The 23,949-nt window shown below is 35.9% G+C and overlaps 1 protein-coding gene and 1 pseudogene across 3 annotated transcripts in view; one reads left to right on the plus strand and one right to left on the minus strand.

The window, feature by feature from the left end:
* DYNC2H1 (dynein cytoplasmic 2 heavy chain 1) overlaps window positions 1-23,949 on the minus strand; it is a 412,907-nt gene that overhangs the window by 182,587 nt on the left and 206,371 nt on the right. For all 3 annotated transcript variants that reach the window (XM_049889447.1, XM_049889448.1, XM_049889446.1), the window contains exons 77-79: window positions 20,860-20,985; window positions 19,013-19,123; window positions 4,672-4,827 (exon numbers count right to left, since the gene is read on the minus strand). In XM_049889447.1, coding sequence (XP_049745404.1) covers window positions 4,672-4,827; window positions 19,013-19,123; window positions 20,860-20,985 — 393 coding nt within the window. The remainder of the gene's footprint in view (window positions 1-4,671; window positions 4,828-19,012; window positions 19,124-20,859; window positions 20,986-23,949) is intronic.
* Window positions 21,328-21,745, plus strand: LOC126078733 (60S ribosomal protein L26-like; annotated as a pseudogene).

Consider the following 23,949-nt stretch of genomic DNA (forward strand, 5'->3'; position numbering starts at 1 on the left):
GTGAAATAATTTATGCGAAGGTGTGTAGGTGATTACTAAAACATGGTCTGTAACAATTAATGGCATTCTATATTTTGTTTGTTTTCATCTCCAATTTTATGACTTTCAAGAGCACAAACTTAGGGTGTAGAAAAAAGTGACACTCTCAAACACTTTTTGTTGAAGACTGTCATATCCTCTATTGACCTTTTTTTTTTTCTATTGACGGCAATTTGGTAATATTTATGAATTGAAAAAAAATACACATATCCTTTGACCCAAATCATAGTGTTGCTGTGAGTAGGAATCAACTCAGCAGCAACAGGTTTGGTGTTTTGGTTGATCCAAACATTCCACATTTAGGGACTAACTACCATGAATAAGCATGAAATGAGGCAGGAAATGAGCATGGGAATATTCACTGCGACATTCTAATAACGAAAAGGTTGAAAAGAATTAGTGTGCTTATCTAATATTATAAAATATTATAAAACTGCTAAAAAAATGTACATTGATATAATGGAATATAAATAATTGTTTTTAATTAGGCATTTTTACGGATAGAATTGCATCCCCCAAAAAGATATGTTGAAGCCCTAACCCCTGATACCTGTGAAGGTGGCCTTTTTGGAAACAGTGTCTTTGAATACGTTATCAGTTAATTTAGAATAAGGTCATGCCGGAGTAGAGTGGATCCTAACAGAATCTGAGTGACTTCTTATAATAGAGAAGAGATAGAGAGTGGAAAAGCTTACGTGAGGATGAAGTCATGCTGCAGCTACAAGCCACAGAATGACTGCGGATGGCAGAAGCTGGGAGAGACAAAAAAGGATCCTTCCCTAAAGCTTTCAGAGAGAGCAAGGCCATATTCAACAATCTCAAAAAATTATTAGTTAAAAAAGCAAGGTGCAGAACTGTGTTTGCAATGTGCTGTCATTTGAATTAAAAAAAACAAGTATGTATATATAAATACATAAAATGCATACTTATACAGTATCTCTGAAGGATGCCCAAGAAAATGGTTAACAGTGGGTGCCCTGAGAACTCACAGTGACCCTATAGGACAGAGAACTGCCCCATAGGGCTTCCAAGGCTGTAAATCCTTATGGAGCAGGCCGTTGCAACTTCATCCCATGGAGCAGCTGGTGAGTTCGATCCACCAACCTTTTGGTTAGCAGTGGAGCATTTCACCACTGCACCACTAAGGCGTCTTAGAAACTGGGTGGCAGAGGGATAAGGAGGGAAAGAGACTAACTTTTTATTGTAAACATTTGTAAAGCCTTTTAATTTTATACTATGTGCATGTATCACCTACTAAAAAAAAATTAAATCTAATTTCTTTAAAAAAAAAAAGTAACTTTTCCTATCTCAATAAAGGTGCATTGCTATCACTGTTGTTCATTTATCAGTCAGGATTAATTGATACATAGGCTAAGGATGGATGTCATAGAGGTGAGAGGAAAAGCTTTAGAGAAAGGCTGGTCATTTCCAAGCTCTATAGCTTCTTTGGGTGTGATTCCTTGAACAAGATATTTACCACCATTAAGACTCATTTTCCTCATTTGTAAAATGAGAATAATAAGTGCAATATATAATATGCAAATATTATACGAATAATATATTTTTACCCGTAAGTATAATATGCAAATTAGAGTAAGTAACATTTGCTATTATTATTTACAATTTCATCCATTTGACAAATATTTATTGACAAACTATGTGCCAGGCACTGTGTTAAGAACTTCTAAACATACCTTATTTCATTTAATCCTTATATCAAATATAAATACGATCATTATTCCTCCCATTCTACAGTTGAAGAAACCAGTGTTTATTGAGCTTAAAGTACTGTACCTAATGTCATAAAGCTAGGAAATTATGCAGTGATGATGAAAATCCAAGTCTATCTAATTCCAGAACCTATGCACTTACTTTGTTTTGACATGAAACCGAAATGCAGAGAGAAGTTAAAACTGTATGTATGTGTGCTGAAGGGTGGGAGGGAACATGGCAATTAGAGGAGAGATTTTTCCCAATCAACATAATGGGATAAAGTTGAAAAAAGAGGACGGAAAGTCTAAAGACGAGAGGGTGACACAATTTATGGCTGATACAGGAATTTGGTAAGAAATGAGCACTGGCATCAGCTAGGGCTGCCCTGGCAAAAACTGAAGTTTACTGGTTGAGAAAACAAAAATAGCGAGGGTTTATGGTACGAAAGAGCTTGATAATGATTCAAAGACCTGAAAGAAGTCCAGTGTGACTGAAGTGTAGAAAGCAAGTAGGAAGGCCATCAGAGGAAGCTGAAGAGTTAGGGAAATCTTTCTTTCTCAACCACGATAAGGGATTTGCATATTTTTCCCAATTACAATAGAAAGCTATTCAATAGGTTTTAAGCAGGATATTGAAATCATTAAAAGGACATACCACAAAGCTATTTCTGACTGCTAAATGCAAAAAGACAGAAAACCAGTAGAAGACTATCTCAGAGGGTAGGGAAGATGAGAATGATAGGACTTGAAAGAAATGCTGACAAGAAATTTACAGATCTGAATTATATTTTGCAAGTGCAATCATCAGGACTTGGTACTGGATTATGGAGGGGGGCTAAGAAAGAACGCGTCAGTAACAACTCCTGGGTTTGTAGCTTGAAGAACTGGATGAATATCAATGCCTTTTACTGAGAGGAGATACACCGTATTTTTGTGCAAATAAGCTGTCAACCGTCCTCCCTTATGATAAGGTATTATCATAAGTGTCACTATGCCAATTTTTTTTACACGTAGCCGTAAAAAAAAGTAGCTTAGCGGCGCTTATGAAAATATCTCACTGGGGGAGGGACTGGTTGGCAAAAAAAAAAAAAAGTAGAAGGTGTGCATTATTTGCATAAAAATACCGTGCTAAAGGAAAAATAGGTATAGGAATTCAGTTTTTGGAGGTTCAGTTGTCTGTGAGATATAAACCATAAAAATCATACCCAATACTTACTGAGGGCTTATGATGGCTGACACTTTGTTCTAAATACTTTTAACTAAAGGAGGTGTTAAGTAGTTACATACAGTCTGGGAGATTAGCATAAAAGACTGGAATAGAAATATAAATTTATAAGATAAGAATCAAATTGTAAAGTAATCCTAGCTATGTACCGTTGTTGTTCTTGGGTGTTGCCAAGTCGATTCTGACTCATGGCGACCTCAGGGTGGAAGAACAGAACTATATAGAGGGAAGAACAGAACTATATAGGGTTTTTGAGACCATGGACTTTTAGAAGCAGTTCACCAAGCCTTAGTTCTGAGGTGCCTCTAGGCGATCTGAACTGCCAATTTTCAGTTTCGGTTACCTGTCGACAGGGAGCTGCCAGAAATTTAAGCTGGATTTAGAAGAGGATTTGGAACCAGAGATACCATTGCTGATGTCAGATGGATCCTGGCTGAAAGCAGAAAATACCAGAAAGATGTTTACCTGCGTTTTATTGACTATGCTAAGGCATTCGACTGAATGAATCATAACAAATTATGGATAACACTGCAGAGAATGGGAATTTCGGAACGCTTAATTGTGCTCATGAGGAATCTGTACATGGATCAACTGGCAGTTGTTCAAACAGAACAAGGGAATACTGCACGGTTTAAAGTCAGGAAAGGTGTGCATCAGGGTTGTATCCTTTCACCATACCTATTCAATCTGTATGCTGAGCAAATAATCTGAGAAGCTGGACTATATGAAGAAGAAGGGGGCATCAGGATTGGAGGAAGACTCATTAACAACCTGCAATATGCAGATGACAAAACCTTGCTTGCTGAAAGTGAAGAGGACTTGAAGCACTTACTGATGAAGAGCAAAGACCACAGCCTTCAGTATGGATTACACCTTAACATAAAGAAAACAAAAATCCGCACAACTGGACCAATAAGCAACATCATGATAAACAGAGAAAAGATTGAAATTGTCAAGGATTTCAATTTATTTGGATCCACAATCAACGTCCATGGAATCAGCAGTCAGGAAATCAAAGGACACATTGGATTAGGCAACTCTGCTGCAAAAGACCTCTTTAAAGTGTTGAAAAGGAAAGATGTCACCTTGAGGACTAAAGAGCACCTGACCCAAGCTATGGTGTTTTCAATCACCTTATATGCATGTGTAAGCTGGACAACGAATACGGGAGACTGAAGAACTTGAACTGTGGTGTTGACGACTAATACTGAATATACCATGGCTTAAAAAAAAAAAAAAAATTTTTTTTTTTGTGAAAAGAACAAACAAATCTGCCTTGAAAGAAGTACAACCAGAATGCTCCTTAGAAGTACAGATGGAGAGGCTACATTTCACATACTTTGGACATGTTATCAGGAGGGATCAGTCCCTGGAGATGGACATCAATGCTTGGTAAAGTAGAGGGTCAGTGAAAAAGAGAAAGACCCTCAATGAGATCGATTGACACAGTGGCTGCAACAATGGGCTCACACATAGCAACAATTGTGAGGATGGCGCAGGACCAGGCAGTGTTTCATTCTGTTGTGCACAGGGTCACTATGAGTCAGAAGTGACTTGACGACACCTAACAACAACAGCACTGAACCAACTGTGCCCCCCACAGACTCGTAGCTATGAATACTAAATTGTAAAAATATCCCAATATAAAAAAAAAATGTAGACCTTAGAATATATACAAGACACAGTCTTACTTACCTGTGGAATATAATTTCTTCTTTCTTGACATGCCGCATGAAACCATGCAAAACTGAAGAGAGCATGAGCTCGATGTATATTATCTTTTTTGCTAATTTGCTCAGGAGTCCAAGACTCATAAGTACGCATTAAATTCTTCTTTAAACCTGGAGGTGACTGAAGCAAAAAAATAACAAATATCCTATTGTTTAAAATCTTAAAACAAACCACTATTTAACATATTTGAGAATATATTTTAATGAAGAAAAATTTTAATGCTTATATGGTTGGGTATCAGGTTTTATTTAATCTCATTATTATGTTATTTCAAACATACAAATATATAACTAATTTTAAACTATTTCTAATAAAAAAATAGTTCATCTCAATTAGAAATCCAAAATAAATTTTCAAATTAAATCTAAACAGCCAATAAATTCAAAATAATCTAAGTAAATTTTATATGATCATTGAGATTATATGATCATTGAGATTACTATACCTAAGCTAAATCACCATTTTACAATTCAAACGTAGTATTGATTTTAATATGCCAGGTTTTCTTCACCAGTTTCCGTCTGAGTTTCCATGAAGATTTCAACATATCATTTACATAAAATGTCAACTAATCTTCCTTGCATGTTAGTCCACAACGTTAAAGTGGCATTATCTGACATTGTTAAGCTCATGAACGCAAATACAAATCCGGGAACCGGAAAGTGTGCATTGGACTAGTATTCGGGTCAAGAAATGCTCACCTTTTGATCAACTGAATTTTGACAAGGGCAGTAAGGGCATTTGACGGACTTAACAAATGGTGCTGGGAAAACTAGGTTTCCACATGCAGAAAAATGAAATAGGATCCAGGCCTCACAGCACACACACACAAAAATAAAAAATGCATTAGAGACCTAAATGTGCAAACTAAGACCAAAAAATTCTCAGAAGAAAAAGCAAGGGCAATGCTGACGGGCCTAATTTTTAACAATGGATTATCTAATATGATACCAAAAGAACAAACAGCAAAAGACAAAAATAAATAAATGGGACCTTATAAAAATTAAAAAAAAAAAAAAACTTGTTTCATCAAAAGACTTTACCAAAAGTGAAAAGACAAGTTATGGCAGGGAGAATATGCTTGGAAACCATATATCCAACAAGAGTCTAACAACAAAAATATATATAAAACTTTAACAACTTAACAACAAAAAGACAAACAACCCAATCATAAAATGGACAAAGGACTTGAATAGATACTTCACCAGAATGGATTTTCAAATGGCCAACTAACACATAAAAATATGTTCAGTGTCATTTGCCATCACAGAGGTACAAATCAAAACCACAATGAGATACCATTTCATTCTTACTAGGATAGCTAAGATTTAAAAACAAATAAAATAAAATTACAAATGTTGGCAAGGATGTGGGCAAATTAGAACCCTTGTCCATTGCTGGTGGGAAGGCAAAATGGTAATGGTATTGCAGAAAACAGTGTAGCGATTCCTCAAAAAACTAAAGTTAGAACTATCCTATGACCCAGCAATTCAACTACTAGGTATATACCCAAAAGACCCAAAAGCAGAGACTCGGAGACTCATAAACCAATGTTACTGCAGCACTATTCACAATGGCCAAAAGGTGGAAACAATGTACATATCCATCAACAGATGAACGGATAAACAAAATGTGGTACATACATACAATGGAATACTACTCAGCCAGGAGGAGAAGTCTTGATCCGTGCTACAATATGGATGCAGCTGGAAGACATTATGCTGTGTGTAATAAGTCAATCACAAAAAAACAGTGCATAACCTCACTTATACACAAAAAGACAAGAAAAGGCAAATGAATAGAGAACAAAGTTTATTAGTGGTTACCAGGACAGGAGGGAGGGGCAAATGAAGGGTTAATAGTGATAGAAATATTGCATTGATTAAGGGTAGGGTTTTACAGCTGATTATTGTAATTGCTGCCAATAAGCTGAACATCTATAAAATGTTTTATCGGCAAAAGTCGTGTGATAGATATATTTACAACAATGATTAAAAAAAAAAGAGTAGCTGCTGAGGCTGCTTATGTACAATCAAAAACCTCATGGAATTTGGTTCCCTGGTTTGGAGGTTTAGGGGTCATGGTTTCACGGGGCATCCCAGTTAATTGGCCTAATAAAATGTTTAGTGCTTCTGTTGTACCTCCTAGTTCCCTGTGTAGTGTCCGGGGTCTTAAAAGCATGCAAATGGCATTCCGAGGCACAACTGGGTCTCTATTCACCTGGTGCTAATATAGAGGTAGAAAAATAGTCAGGAACAGAAGGAAGAAATGAAATGTATAGCTAACTGCTTCCATGAACTAACTGACTCCTCTGCCATGAGACTTTGCCATGAGACCAGAAGAACTGGATGGTGCCTGGTTACCATTACTGAAGATTTTGATCAAAGATTCTATAGAAGAATCCTGACAAAAAAGAGATGGCAAAGGATCTTCATAGACCACTTGACTAAGAGGAAACCTGAATCCCTGATAAACCTAAGGAAAAAAAATATGTGTTCTCACTAGTAATCAAGGAAATGAAATTAAAATGAAAATTTCATGTCATTTTACGCTCATCTATTTGGCAAAATTTATAAATCTTAACAGACTAAGTATTACCAAGGTTGCAGTATAATGTAAATTCTTATAAAAGTGCGAGTATAAATCGGTAGAATCACTCTGGGGGACAATTTGCCAACTTATGTAAAATTAAGAATAAGCATACCTTTCAACCTAGAAATTTCATTATTGTATCTGCCTTAGAGAAATTCAGGTAGGTGTCTACAAGGAGACACATACCATAATAATTTTTGCAGTGTTTTTAAAAATAGAAAACAATTGGAAATTACTTAAATGTTCAACAGCAGAAAAATGGGTAAGTAATTTGTTACATAGTCATACAAGGAAATATTATTAAGCTATTTAAATAAAGGAACAAAACGGAATCACCTTTAAGCTAATGATAAGAGAAAAGAGTAGACTGCAAATGGTATATGAACTTTGAAACCATTTACATACAGTTTGAAAACATGGAAAAGAATACTATTTATTGTTTATGGATACACATATATTTAATAGTCAAAAAAACTATCCAAATTCAAGCTAATGAGGAAGTCTGGTGAGTAAGAGGAATAGGAAAGGTGAGGTGTATAAAAGAAGGTTTCAACTATATCCGTTATGTTTTATTTGCTTAGAAATATGGAACAAACATGGCTGTATGTCATAGTCTAATAAAGCTGAGGGGAACATGTGAATTAAAAAAAAATTATGAATTTCTGTGTTTGAAATATTTTATAATTTTTAAAAGGAAATTTCAGAAGTAAAGGCATAATGATGTTGATGTTACGAGCCATCAAGTCAGCATATTATAACCTATCAAAACAAAATTCAAAGTTTAACATGAAACTTACTGGCAAATCCAAGTTAAAATCAGAAGTGTTAAAAAATTTAGCATCATATCTGAAATAAATTAATGGATTTGATTGTGTTTTTAGTGAACAAAGTCAAACTGTTACATTCGCTAACGCCTTTTGAGCTAAGAAGCTAAGAGGTGAATAAGATCTTATACCTATGAACAGCCTTTTCAAAAAATAGATTGGGGTCATGGTTAGTTAGTCATTTGGAACATGCTCATGCAACTGCGGTTGCCCTGATTGTGGTGATGGTTATGCAACTCTATGAAAATACTAAAAATCATTGACTTGTACACTTTAAATGAATTTATGATATGTAAATTAATCTGAACAAAGCTATTACCAAAAAATGTACATTTTGAGAAAACTGTTAATAGTTCTATCTTAACTCGATGCAAGTACCTTTGGTAGTTATAAATTGGGGAAACCTCGGTTGGTTGCTTAAAATTAAAGGTAAATTATTTTATTAATTTGACATTTTTTAATATTAACAAACCATACAGCATTACTGCCACTTCCATGTTCCGTGAATGTATATTAGAGGTCACATCATGTTTTTCCTCATTCAAAATCTTAAGACATTTTACTATATTTTAATCAGTGGTTTCAAATCAGCTACACATTAATGAAACTACATTTGCACATTTTTACCATTCACTAAAACATCAGTAATATAACCTCTGATGTAAGCTAGCACTAAAATATCTGCCTACATTTTTCTTTCTTATCCTTAATACTTGACAGTCATCACGAGCATACAAATTTAACCCAGTAGAGACACAGTGCAGAGGTAACATACTCTCATAAAAACAACTTTCAAAACTCTGAGAACAGACTGGTATTTAAATTTTTATTCTAATAAATTTCTTTTACTCTAATAAGTATGCTTACTCCCATCTCTTCTGAACTTCTCTGCACAATAGGGTATTGCTTTTTGACATTCTTACATATTCATGAACTCAGAAAAGGAGAGTGAGAATGGTTGTACAATTCGAAGAATGCAATCAATGTCACTAAATGCTGCATGTAGAAACTGGTGAACTAGTGTATGTTTGGCTGTGTGTATTCTCAACAAAATAAACAAAAGTTTAAAAAATTTCTCATCTACATGTGTCAAAATTCATTCACACTGTATTTTTGGATTATCATCAAAATGAAAAAAGAAAATTTTCAAATTCTTTAGAAAAAGAGCAAAATCAACCCATTTCAAAAACATAATTATTCTAATAAAAAAAGAGAAACATTAACGTGGGCTTATCTGCCCAAGTTATTTTAACTAGCTAGTTTCAAAAGCAAAATATTTTCACTAAAATGGTTTTTAACATAAAAATAAGCATAATTCAAGTCAATAATTATAGGAATATCTGCTACAAAAGATAGTTTTTCCCTTTGCCATCTATTTAATTTTGTTTTTCTTTTTAAGAAGACTTTTTTGTTTAAAATAAAAAGAAAATGTAAAGTTGAAGTATTGTATATTGAAATTTATATTTCTAAAATGAAAATCATTCTAAAAGTTATGAAACATATAAAACATTATTTTTGACTAGGCCAAATTTGCTGAGCATTATTCAATAAAACATAACTTTAACAGCAAACTAAATAACAGCTTACAATTCCACTAAAAGCACTATATTAAGGATTATGTAAATGATTAAATGATATATACATACAGAGGAAATCATACAATTAGAGACTATTTGGAAAATGATTAAATGAAAGCATTAAAATTGCAAAATATTGAGATGTGCCAAAGATATACTCAACTACTAATTTGCAGACATAAAATGATATTTCAATATTAATGCAAGTAAATATAAAACAAGCAAGCAACTCAAGAAATCAGGAGAAGCATAAACAAAAATCTGAGGAAAGAATGAGGAAAAAAGCAACACCAACAACAAAAAAAGCTATGAATTTATTCAATAAAAAATAATTAACAAAATAAGAAAAAACAAATTAATAATTACTAATTCATTACTTATTAGTTATGTTATTTGCAAAATTAAAAAAACTCAACTAATCAGAAGAGAGAAAAATTATGAAATGAAGATTTAACAATTTTTTAAACATATATGTGTATGTATTACATGCATACTGTAATAATTTTTCACAATTGGAACTGCACTATTTTCTAGGATAGTTAAAATTACCTACATTGATTTAAGAAATAGGAAATATAAATTCACCAATACTTAAAACCAGAAAATTTCCGTTAAAATATAATCAATTAATCTCCCAAAACAGGCTCCTATAGAAGGTTGCCCATTAAGTTCCTTAAAATATTCAAGGAACAGTTCCCCTGATATACTAACTCTTCTTTATTCAAATATTTATTTAGTTTCTCCTGTATGTCAGATATCACACACAAAAAAGCAAGACAAGGATTGACTCAGAGGCAAGCCAAGATGGCAGAATAGACAGACGCTTCCGGTGAGCCCTCTTTACAACAAACACCCAAAAAACAAGTGAAACTAGTACATCTGTGACAAGCTGGGAACCCTGAGCTTCAAAGGCAAGCTTAGAAAACGAACTGAGGGGCAGGCGGAGGAAGAGACCATTCAGAAGCAGAGAGAAGTTACCAGACCTGAATCGTGGGGAGCCCTCAGGCACCATTCCCAGAGCGCCTTGGTGGGCTGGTACTACCGTTTGGCCGCAGTTTCCTCAGGGAAAAGCAGCCAGCCACATAGCCTACTCACATCTCCAGAATCTGAGAAGAACGGCGCTCTCGGCAAAAGCTAAGTACTTGAGTGTATTTTACCACGCGCCCACACCCCCAAGCTGGCTTCGGTGGCTGAATTCCCTGGGCCTGAGATACGCCCTGTTGAGCACCTAGAGCCATCCTCCAGACCCTGGGGAAGGAAAAAATTTGTAACTGAGGGAAAAGATAATTTGCTAGCTCCACTAACCAGAGTTACTCAGCACAGAAGCAGCTCCTATCCAGGCATAAGCTGTCCATGGACTTTGAGCACCGTTCCCTTCTGCATGGACCTGTGTGAGTCTATTTCGGAAGAAAAAGCCCTTGTTGACAAACTCCAACCATTTCAGCTCTGCAGTGGAGAGGTGAGTGTGTGATGTTTGACATAGCTTTGCCTATTAAACAAGGTCCTCACCTACCCACATCGGGGACCTAAGCACTAGTAGCTCCACTCAGGTCACCCAGCCACCCACAACAGGGGTCCAAAGATAACTGGTACTTACCAGTCCTTACAACCAAAAATTCTGGGTACCCATGGTCCATCTGCAGAAAAAACCCACCTGCACACTCTAGGGAACAGGGACGCACTTTCCACAGAGACACTCGGGTCGGTTCTCAGCCCCCAGCCTTGTTCAGAGCTTGACCCGCTGCTGCAATCAGATACCAGTATATATGCCAATCATCCCTGCCCCTCTAAGGCTGTAGGACAGAGCCTGTACCATACACTTGATGATCAGCTACCTGGAAACCTGAGTTGAATTCATACAAGAAAACTGAATGGACTCCTAGATTGATATACCTGATAACAGCTGTAGCCATCTGGGGACAGGACATCAGAGCTCCAAAGGTGAAAATGATAAAGCTAGCTCACAAAAGCAACCCATAGGGGTACACCAAAACAAAGCAAAGCAAGCAGCTACGACACAGTAAGCACGCATAAACTAATACAATAACTTATAGATGGCTCGGAGACAACAGTCAATACCAAGTCACATAAAGAAACAGGCCATGATCACCTCAACAAGCTCTCAGAACAAAGAATCCAGGGATCTTCTAGATGAAAGTGCATTCCTGGAATTACCAGAGCTAGAATACAAAAGATTAATATACAGAACCCTTCAACACATCAGGAAGGAAATGAGGCAATACGCAGAACAAGTCGAGGAACACATAGATAATGCAATTGAAGAAATAGAAAGATTATTCAGGAACATAATGAAAAGTTTAATAAGCTGGAAGAATCCACAGACAGAGAACAATCAGAAATTCAGAACATTAACAATAAAATTACAGAAGTAGACAACTCAAGAGAAAGTCAGAGGAGCAGAATTGAGCAAGTAGAAGCCAGAATTTCTGAACTCAAAGATAATCACTTGGCACTAATATATTTGAAGAAAAATCAGATAAAAGAATTTAAAAAAATGAAGAAACCTTAAGAATCATGTGAGACTCTATCAAATAACCTACGAGTGATTGGAGTACCAGAACAGGGAGGGGTAACAGAGAAAACTGTTGAAGATTTGTTGGCAGAAAACTTCCCCGATACTGTGAAAGATGAGAAGATATCTATCCAAGATGCTCATCGAACTCCACATAAGGTAGATCTTAAAAGAAAGTCACCACGACATATTATAATCAAGCTTGCCAAAACCAAAGATAAAGAGAGAATTTTAAGAGCAACGAGGGATAAAGGAAAAGTCACCTATCAAGGAGAGTCAATAAGAATAAGCTCGGACTACTTGGCAGAAACCATGCAGGCAAGAAGGAAATGGGATGACATATAAAAAATTGAAGGATAAAAATTGCCAGCCAAGAATCATATATCCAACAAAACTGTTTCTTAAATATAAAAGTGAAATTAAGACATTTCCAGTTAAATACAAGTTCAGGGAACTCATAAAAACCAAATCAAAACTACAAGAAATACTAAAGGGAGTTCTTTGGTTACAAAATCAATACTAGGTATCAACCCAAGACTAGAACACTGGGCAGAGCAACCAGAAGTCAGCCCAGACAGGGAAATCCAAACAAACAAAGCAACATTACAAAAAAAAAAAAGCTCAAAACAGGGTAACGGCGATGTTATTATGTAAAAGAAGACAACATTAGAATAATAAAGAGAGACTAAGGAATGAATGTGATCATACGCCTTCCATATGGAGAGGAAGATACAGCGATAAAAAGAAATAAAAGTTAGGTTTAACGTTAGTAAAATAGGGGTAAATAATAAGGTAACCACAAAGGAGACAAACTATCGTACTCACCAAAATAAAATACAAGAAAAAAATAGAGACTCAGCAGAAAAAAAATCAACAACAACAAATATAAGGAAAGGACAATATATAAAGAAAATCTACTTGGCACATAACATGAAGAGGGAAAAAGAAACTGTCAACAACACACAATAAAAGACATCAAAATGATAGCACTAAATTCATACCTATCCAAAATTACCATGAATGTAAATGGACTAAATGCACCAATAAAGAGACAGAGAGTGGCAGAATGGACTAAAAAACAAGATCCGTCTATATGCTGCTGACAAGAGACACATCTTAGGCTTAGAGACACAAACTAAAACTCAAAGGATGGAAAAAAAATATATCAAGCAAACAACAATCAAAAAAGAGCAGGAGTGGCAATATTAATTTCTGACAAAATAGACTTTAAAGTGAAATCCATCACAAAGGATAAGGAGGGACACTATATAATGATTAAAGGGACAATACGCCAAGAAGATATAACCATATTAAATATTTATGCACCCAATGACAGGGCTACAAGATACAAACTCTGACAGCATTGAAAAGTGAGATACATAGCTCCACAATAATAGCAGGAGACTTCAACACACCACTTTTGGTGAAGGACGGGACATCTAGAACGAAGTTCAATAAAGCCACGGAAGATCTAAAAGCCACAATCAACAACTCAACCTTACAGACAGGTACAGAACACTCCACCCAACACCCAACACATATACTTTCTTTTCTAGTGCGCATGTAACATTCTCCAGAATAGACCACATATTAGGTCATAAAGCAAGCCTTAGCAGAATCCAAAACATTTAAATATTACAAAGCATCTGTTCTGACCATAAGGCCATAAAAGTGGAAATCAATAACAGGGAAAAGAAATAAAAAACACTGGATTACAGAACACATTAAGGATGGAATAAAGAAATTCATAGAATCCAATGAGAAGAAAAACACTTCCTAACAGAACATTTGGGACACAGCAAAAGTGGTGCTCAGAGGCCAAATAATATCAATAAATGCACACATCCAAAAAGAAGAAAGGGCCAAAATCAAAGTGTTGTACCTACAACTTGAACAAATAGAAAGAGAGCAACAAAAGAAACCCACAGGCACCAGAAGAAAACAAATAATAAAAATTAGAGCTGAACTAAATGAAATAGAAAACAAAAAAACAATTGAAAGAATTAACAAGAACAAAAGCTGTTTTTCTGAAAAAATCAACAAACTTGATAAACCGCTGGCCAAGCTGACAAAAAAAAAAAAAAAAAAAAACCAGGAGAGAAAGAAAATAACTGGAACAACAAATGAGATGGGTGATATTACAACAGACCCAACTAAAATGAAAAGAATCACATCAGATTATTATGAAAAGTTGTACTCTAACAAATTTGAAAACCTAGAAGAAGTGGATGAATTCCTAAAAACATACTACCTACCTAAACTAACACAAACAGAGGTAGAACAAATTAATAGACCCATAACAAAAGAGATTGAAAAGGTAATCAAAAAACTCCCAACAAAAAAAAGCCCTGGCCCTGACCACTTCACTGCAGAGTTCTACCAGACTTTCAGAGAAAAGGTAACACCACTACTACAAAAGTATTTCAGAGCATAGAAAAGGACGGAATACTCCCAAACTCATTCTATGACGCCCTACCATAACCGTGATACCAAAACCAGGTAAAGACACCACAAGAAAAGAAAATTATATGCAAAAATCCTCAACAAAATTCTAACCAATAGAATTCAACAACATATCAAAAAAATAACTCACCATGACCAAGTGGGATTCATACCAGGTATGCAGGGATGCTTCAACATTAGAAAAACAATTAATGTAATCCACCACATAAATAAAACAAAAGACTCATATGATTTTATCAATTGATGCAGAAAAGGCATTTGACAAAGTTCAACACCCATTCATGATAAAAACTCTCAGCAAAATAGGAACAGAAAGAAAATTCCTTGACATAATAAAGGGCATTTATACAAAGCCAACAGCCAACATCACCCTAAATGGAGAGAGCCTGAAAACACTCCCACTGAGATCGGGAACCAGGTAAGGATGCCCTTTATCACCACTCTTCTTCAACATTGTGCTGGAAGTCCCAGCCTGAGCGATTAGGCTAGATAAAGAATTAAAGGGCATCCAGATTGGCAAGGAAGAAGTAAAAGTATCTCTATTTGCAGATGACTTGATCTTATACACATAAAACCCTAAGGAATCCTCAAGAAAACTACTGAAACTAATAGAAGAGTTCAGCAGAGCATCAGAATACAAGATAAACATACAAAACTCAGTTGGATTCCTCTACACCAACAAAAAGAACATCGAAGAGGGAATCACCAAATCAATGCCATTTACAGTAGCCCCCAAGAAGATAAAATACTTAGGAGTAAATCTTACCAAAGATGTAAAAGACTTATACAAAAAAACTACGGTACACTTCTGCAAGAAACTAAAAGAGACTTACAGAAGTGGAAAAACATACCTTGCTCGTGGATAGGAAGACTTAACATTACAAAAATGTCTATTCTACCAAAAGCGATCTATACATTTAATGCAATTCTGATCCAAATCCCAACGACATCCTTTAATGAGATGTAGAAAAAAATCACCAACCTCATATGGAAGGGAAAGAGGCCCTGGATACTTAAGGCATTACTGAAGAACAAGAACAAAGTGGGAGGCCTTACTTTACCTGATTTTAGAACGTATTATACCGCCACAGTAGTCAAAACAGCCTGGTACTGGTACAACAACAGATACATGGACCAATGGAACAGAATTGAGAATCCAGACATAAATCCATCCACATATGAGCAGTTGATATTTGACAAAGGCCCCAAAACAGTTAAATGCGGAAAAGACAGTCTTTTTAACAAATGGTGCTGGTATAACTGGATATCCATCTGCAAACAAATGAAACAAGACACATACCTCCCTCCATACACAAAACGACCTCAAAATGGATCAAAGACCTAAATGTAAAATCTAAAACGATAAAGATCATGGAAGAAAAAATAAGGACAACGTTAGGAGCCCTAATACATGGTATAAACAGTATACCAAACACCAAAACCAAACCCGGTGCTGTCGAGTCGATTCCGACTCATAGCGACGCTATAGGACAGAGTAGAACTGCCCCATAGAGTTTCCAAGGAGCACCTGGCGGATTCAAACTGCCAACTCTTTGGTTAGCAGCCGTAGCAGTTAACCACTATGCCACCAAAACATTATTAAGAATGCAGAATAAAAACTAGATAACTGGGAGCTCCTAAAAATCAAACACCTATGCTCATCCAAAGACTTCACCAAAAGAGTAAAAAGACTACCTACAGGCTGGGAAAAAGTTTTTAGCTATGACATTTCTGATCAGCGCCTGATCTCTAAAATCTACCTGATACTGCAAAAACTCAACTACAAAAAGACAAATAGCCCAGTTAAAAAATGGGCAAAAGATATGAATAGATGCTTCACTGAAGAAGACATTCAGGTAGGTAACAGATACATGAGGAAATGTTCACGATCAATAGCCATTAGAGAAATGCAGATCAAAACTACAATGAGATTTCATTTCAGTCCAGCAAGGCTGGCATTATTTCAAAAAGCACAAAATAATAAATGTTGGAGAGGTTGTGGAGAAATTGGAACACTAATACATTGCTGGTGGGAATGTCAAATGGTACAACCACTTTGGAAATCATTTTGGCGCTTTCTGAAAAAGCTAGAAATAGAACTACCATACAATCCAGCAATCCCACTCCTTGGAATATATCCTAGAGAAATAAGAGCATTTACACAAACAGATATATGCACACCCATGTTCATTGCAGCACTGTTTACAACAGCAAAAAGATGGAAACAACCAAGGTGCCCATCGACGGATGAATGGATAAGTAAATTATGGTATATTCACACGATGGAATACTACGCATCAATAAAGAACTATGATGAATCCATGAAACATTTCAAAACATGGAGGAACCTGGAAGGCATTATGCTGAGTGAAATTAGTCAGTTGCAAAAGGACAAATATTGTATAAGACCACTATTCTAAGAAATTGAGAAATAGTTTAAACTGAGAAGAAAACATTCTTTTGTGGTTAGGAGGGGGAGAGGGAGGGAGGGTGGAAGAGAGGTGTTCACTAATTAGATGGTAGATAAGAACTACTTTAGGTGACAGGAAAGACAACACATAATACAGGCGAGGTCAGCAGAACGGGACTAAACCAAAAGCAAAGAAGTTTCCTGAATAAACTGAATGCTTCAAACGCCACTGTAGCAGGGGCAGGGGTCTGGGGACCATGGTTTCAGGGGACATCTAAGTCAACTGGCATGATAAAATCTATTAAGAAAACACTCTGCATCCCACTTTGAAGAGTGGCGTCTGGGGTCTTAAACACTAGCAAGCATCCATCTAAGGTGCATCAACTGGTCTCAACCCACCTGGATCAAAGGAGAATGAAGAACACCAAGGACACAAGGCAATTATGAGCCCAAGAGACAGAAAGGGCCACATGAACCAGAGACTACATCATCCTGAGACCAGAAGAACTAGATGGTGCCTGGCTGCAACCGATGACTGCTCTGATGGGGAACACAACAGAGAAGCCCTGAAGAAGTAGGAGAGCAGTGGGATTCAGATCCCAAATTCTCATAAAAAGACCAGACTTAATGGTCTGACTGAGACTAGAAGGACTCTGGTGGTTATGGCCCCCAGACTCTCTGCTGGCCTGGGACAGGAACCATTCCTGAAGCCAACTTCTGACATGGATTGGACTGGACAATGGGTTGGAGAGGGATGCTGGTGAGCAGTGAGCTTCTTGGATCAAGTGGACACTTGAGACTATGTTGGATCTCCTGCCTGGAGGGTAGATGAGAGGGTAGAGGGCGTTAAAAGCTGGTGAAATGGACACGAAAAGAGAGAGTGGAGGGAGAGAGTGGGTTGTCTCATCAGGGGGAGAGTAATTGGGAGGATGTAGCAAGGTGCAACAAGTTTTTGTGTGAAAGACTGACTTGTGAACTTTCACTTAAAGCACAATAAAAAGTATTAGAAAAAAAAAGAAAAAAGGGAGATAAAAAATAGCCCCTACCCTCATGGCTCTTACAAGGCAATTCTAGAATATAGTTTACTCAAAGAACATACGGGAGAGTAGCTGGAGAAGATTCAGAAAAAGGTTTTCCTTACTCAACTTTTTAATGTTATTCCGTCAACACTATACTTCCAAATATTAAATCATTTTTTAATTCTTAGATTAATCCTAACCCTTTTACTTCCAGATGAAAAATAAGAGTAGAACTATGACCTAAAATAACAGGTAGTTGGAAACACTAGGCTAATAAAATGACTTTTTTCCTTCAGAAAAAGTTTATATAAAACAGGAAAGTGGCAGCAAATTGAGGGACAACACTAACAGAACCTCCTTTACTAGTTTTAAAAAATTTAAATACAGTTTGTCACTAATTTTTTTTATGACATTTTCAAATTATATAATAGCATCACACTCATATATACTTTTGAACACATCAGGTTTTGGGGAGGATCTGTCTAGCATCACATATTAGGGTGGGTGGATGGGTGGATGGGTGGATGGGGTGGGTGGGTGGGTGGATGGATGGATGGGTGGGTGGGTGGGTGGGTGGGTGGGTGGGTGGGTGGGTGGGTGGGTGGGTGGATGGATGGATGGATGGATGGATGGATGGATGGATGGATGAAAGAAAACACTGAAAATCTAACTTGGCTATGTAAAAAACAAATGACAAAAATAAAATATAAAATGAAAATTTAAATGTATTCTTATAAATACAATTTTATGCTATAATTCATATATATTATAGCTCATCTAAATATAAAAGGCAGTTTTTGTCTAGATGGTTGCTCATAGAGCTCTATAAGGCATGTACACATTAGTGGACTCATACAACCAGTGATTCAAATTTACTCTCTTCTTACCTCATATGTTATCTTCAAACTTGACTGTAGTAAAATAGGAGTAAAGTTGGGATGAACTTCTGCGGTGAGCCAAAGACGAAAGGTATCTTTAGGATGAAGGGTATTCAATTCCTTGTTTACAAAAACAACAGTAACAAAAATCTACTTAAATACACACCAAACCAAAAAAAAACCAAAGTTGTTGCTGTCGAGTCCATTCCAACTCATAGCAACCCTATAGGACAGAGTAGAACCACCCTATAGAGTTTCCGAGGAGCTCCTGGTGGATTCAAACTGCTGACCTTTTGGTTAGCGGCCACAGCTCTTAACCACTACGCTACCAGGGTTTCCTAAATACACATATACACACAAAAATTTTCCATTTTATCACTCTATTATTAACAAACTAATTTTCTTTTTTATGACATTTTAGTAAATGTCTTGAAGTTTTGATATATTTCCTCTTAATTTTCATCTTCTCTATTGCATGAAAATAGCCACTAGCTTAGTGTAGTGGACAAAAGTGTGGGAACCAGGCTAACTGGGGTGAAATTCGAATTGTACCACTTATTTGCTGTGGGTTTGGGCTCTATGACTTCATCTTTAAGCAAGGGTAACAGAAGTACCTATCTCATACCAGGAGCCCTGGTGGCACAGTGATTAAGTGCTATGGTTTGAATCCACCAGCCACTCTTTGGAAACCCTATGCGGGCAATTCTACTCTGTCCTATAGGGTTGCTATTAGTCAGAATTGACTCGACGGCAGTGGGGTTTTGGTATTAGAATGAGGTAACCAAAAACCTGTTGCTCTCGGGTCAATTCTGACTCTTAGAGACCCTATGACGTGGCTGGTGGGTTCAAACCACTGGCCTTTCAATTAGCAGCCGAGAGCTTGGTGTAAAGCACTTACAACAGTCTCTGGCACACAGTAAATACTAACTAAATGTTGGCAATAATTGCTATGCCTAAACTACCAGCTGTCTTCAGGTCTCCAGGTTCTCACTGCATCAGTTCATGCTTTCACAGGTTATATAATGAAATCAATTCCCTTATTGATAATTTTTATTAGTATCCTAAAAAAGTTCATCACACAAATTCATCTACCCATCCCCCACATACTATAAGCTTCAACCACGGATTTTATGCTTTTGTATCATTACTGAGCATATTCCTTCTACCTATGATTCTCTTTGTAACCCAATAAATTCTTACTTATCTGTCAAAATACAATTTAAATATCATGTTTTAGGAATATCTTCTCGAAATCTTGGCTACCACTAATGCAAGCAGGATTAATCACTCCATGATGTTTTATAAATTCTCTTTCATAGTTTTCATCATACTACAGTATAGTTATTCATTAATGTGATATGTCTCTTCTAAATTAAGTTCCTTGAGAGCATGAAAAAATTGTTTGTAACCAGCATCTAGCAGAATTCCAGGCTTTTTTCTGTACTCTATGTCTATGGACTGAATGATTGAATGAATGAGTGAATGACAAAAGAAACTGTGATACCTCTAAAAGACAGTGAAGTCTAAAAATTATTTTAATAAATGTAATCTATGTCTCACACTAACATGCACTAATATCATATGAAATATACTGATGTAAAAAGATGAAGAAAATGGCAAAAAATGCTGAACTTGCTTAAAATTGTAAATTATAAAAAATTATAAAATGTACCTATAACCAATAATTTTAAAATGTAAAAGTTCATATAAAATTGTGCTTTGAGTTAGCACATCTAAAAACAAAAGTAAAAGAAACAATACACTTATGATATAGCTGAATTTATAATGAAACTGGTTCTTTAACAAAACAAGTGAATGTATTACATATCATCTGTAACACATTTATATAAATCTACCTTTTCCAGAACTGGCAGCCAAGATACTACAAGATGTAAGTTCTTCAAACACAGCCAGTCTCCGTTACGGGCACATTCTTTTAGCATTTGAACTGCTAAGTCAGCTTGACCTTGACCCATGGCAACCTGTAAAAAAAAAAAAAAAGAACCCATATAGATTTCCTAAGATGTTGACACGTTACATTAGAAGAGACTCAAAATTATCCTGCCAAAATTATCCTGAACTATCTCAATTATTGTAATCAGGGTTCTAAACTTTTAATAACAGATATGGACTCTGCTATCAATGGGTTCTGTAACTGTCTTGTTTTTGTCCTTACATCAAGGGTAGGTTTTTAAAGTATATTTTTTCTATTTGTTAAAAATGTATTCTCATTATAGGCTTGCAAATATAGAATAATATAATAGAAAGAATTAGTGAATACTTTTTTCCCTTTTGTGGCCATCGCTGAAGCAGCAGTGGCCAAAATGAAGTTCAATACCTTTGTGACTTCTGACCGGAGTAAAAAACATAAACGGCATTTCAATGCATCTTCCCACATTCACAGAAAGATTATGTCTTCCCCTCTTTCCAAGGAATTGTGACAGAAATACAACGTTCACTCATCCAAAAGGATGATGAAGTTCAGATTGTGCAAGGATACTACAAAGGTCAGCAAACTGGCAAAGTAGTCCAGGTTTACAGGAGGAAATATGTCACCTAACTGAGCAGGAGCTGTGAGATAAAGCTCATGGCACAACTCTCCATGTAGGCATTAAGCCCAGCAAGGTGGTTATCACTGGACCAACAAGCTGCAAAAAGATCCTTGAACGTGAAGTCAAGTCTCACCAAGCAGGAAAGGAAAAGGGCAAAAATAAGGAAGAAACAATTAAGATGCAGGAGTAAAATAATCTTATAAACAACTTCCATTAAAAACTACAAAAATGAAAAAAAATTATTGAATAGTCTTTTGTTCCTCATCCCACTATTTCTCACAACTCTTGCCCTCTCAAACATCAACACTGACCCGTTTAGACAGCTAATATTTTTTATAACTATAAAACCTGTTACCGTTGGGTCGATTCTAACACATAGCAACCCTACAGGACAGAGTAGAACTGCTGCATAGGGTTTCCAAGAAGCAGCTGGTGAATTTGAACTGTCGACTTTTTAGTCTGCAGCCAAGCTCTTAACCACTGTGGTCCCACTGATATCTTTACGGGATTTAACATCAATACTACGATACTACCACTTCCTCGAAATTTACTTCTCTTTTGATTACTCCAACACTGCACATATTTGGCCATCAAGCTACTGGTACTTTTTCTGTGTAATTTCCTGGCTCTTCTTTATCTAGTAAAACCTAAGATGTTGGTGGTCCCCAAGAATCTGGCCTTCGCTCTTTGCTCCTCTTTCGCTTCTCAGAGAGATATGGAGGGAGGGGAGAGAGAACAAGATGTGAAAGAGATGAGAGAGCTAAAGAGTAAGAGAGAGAAGATGAATCTTGATCTCTCACTGAAACTCTGTATCAATTTTTCCAATTCCTAACGTCCAGCTGCACTTTATGTAGTGGAACAGGCCACTTTATGAATAGAAAACTTCCAATAATTGAAAACATTCAAGCAGATGTGCTGAATAGCCCTAGAGAACAGATTCAGTACATAAGATTTCTCTACTATTTGAAAGCTTAGACTATGTGATGACTTAATCTTAAGATTCTATGAAAGTGTTAGTCAAGAGTATAAAATAGCTACACGCTACTTACCATATCAAGTCTAAACTCTTCCATATGTTTTTTAATAATAACTTATATAATACTCACATATCAGTACGGTGGTATCTGTGTCTACACATATTTTTATATTTATAATTATGTATCTCTATATATCATTTGGAAACCCTGGTGGCATAGTGGTTAAGTGCTACGGCTGCTAACCAAAGGCTCAGCAGTTCGAATCCACCAGGCGCTCCTTGGAAACTCTACGGGGCAGTCCTATAGGGTCGCTAGGAGTCGGGATCAACTCAACGGCAATGGGTTATATATCATTTACAAGTATACATATATTGGGTGCCCTAGCTCAAAATTCTATACTATGTACATGACCAAAACAGTTTGAAAGGCACTGCTGTAGACTACTTCAAACCACAGTGATTTATTTTTCATAACATGTGCAACAGAGCATTTCATTGTTTTCACCTGATTTTTACAAACACTGACTTGTTTTCTGAATTAGACTTTAAAGTCTTTGAGAATAGGAACCATATCTGATTCATTGCATATTAAAGGATGTAACAGAGAGGTAATAAATACTAGTATATTGTTATTTTTCAATTTTCAAGGTCTAACGAGGAACTAGGCAAATAGGAGAGATGAAACAAATACTGCTGAATTGTCTACAAAATTTTCTGAAACGTTATATAATTCAAAGCAGTATTTTGTCATTATTAAGACACAAAAAAATATGAATGCATAGACGACAACAGAATTAGAGGAAAAGAAAGGAAATGTATTTTGCTGAACTAAAATAGTAACAAAACAACTCAAAAATTTTGAAAATGCATAAACTGTAAAAATAGCTTGAAGGTACATGAAAACTTAAGAAGAAAACATTTATGGTAGAAAAAATAGTTTTAAAAAGCACAATAGGAAAATGTCAAGAAAAAAATAGCTTTATTGCATTAAAAAGGTGTATATATATATATATATATATATATACACATTCAGCATAGCAAATATTTTTTAAAAAAATAAAGGAGAATGATTTAAAAATCTGTCCAAATCAAAAGGTTTTACTATATTAAACAATTTTTTAAGTCTAGTACACACAACTCCAGACGTTCTAATAGTAAAACCTACTATGAATACACAAGAGACTACCTTCCTAAAAGTTTAGAAGATACAGTAAATTCATATTAAATTAATGTAAGATACTGTTAAAACAATTTTTAATTTCCACTTGGGAAGAAAAAGGAAATAATTCACAGCTTCTAGAACCTTTCTGAGATATACCTTACATAGCCGTGTAAGTTGAAAACACAAGCATTTGGAATGAAAAAATAATGTTCTACTGCTTTTTAATAATTAGGTAAACCTACAATAATCTCTAAAC

The sequence above is a fragment of the Elephas maximus genome, chromosome 7 (assembly GCF_024166365.1).
Source record: "Elephas maximus indicus isolate mEleMax1 chromosome 7, mEleMax1 primary haplotype, whole genome shotgun sequence".
NCBI classification, from domain to species: Eukaryota; Metazoa; Chordata; class Mammalia; order Proboscidea; family Elephantidae; genus Elephas; species Elephas maximus.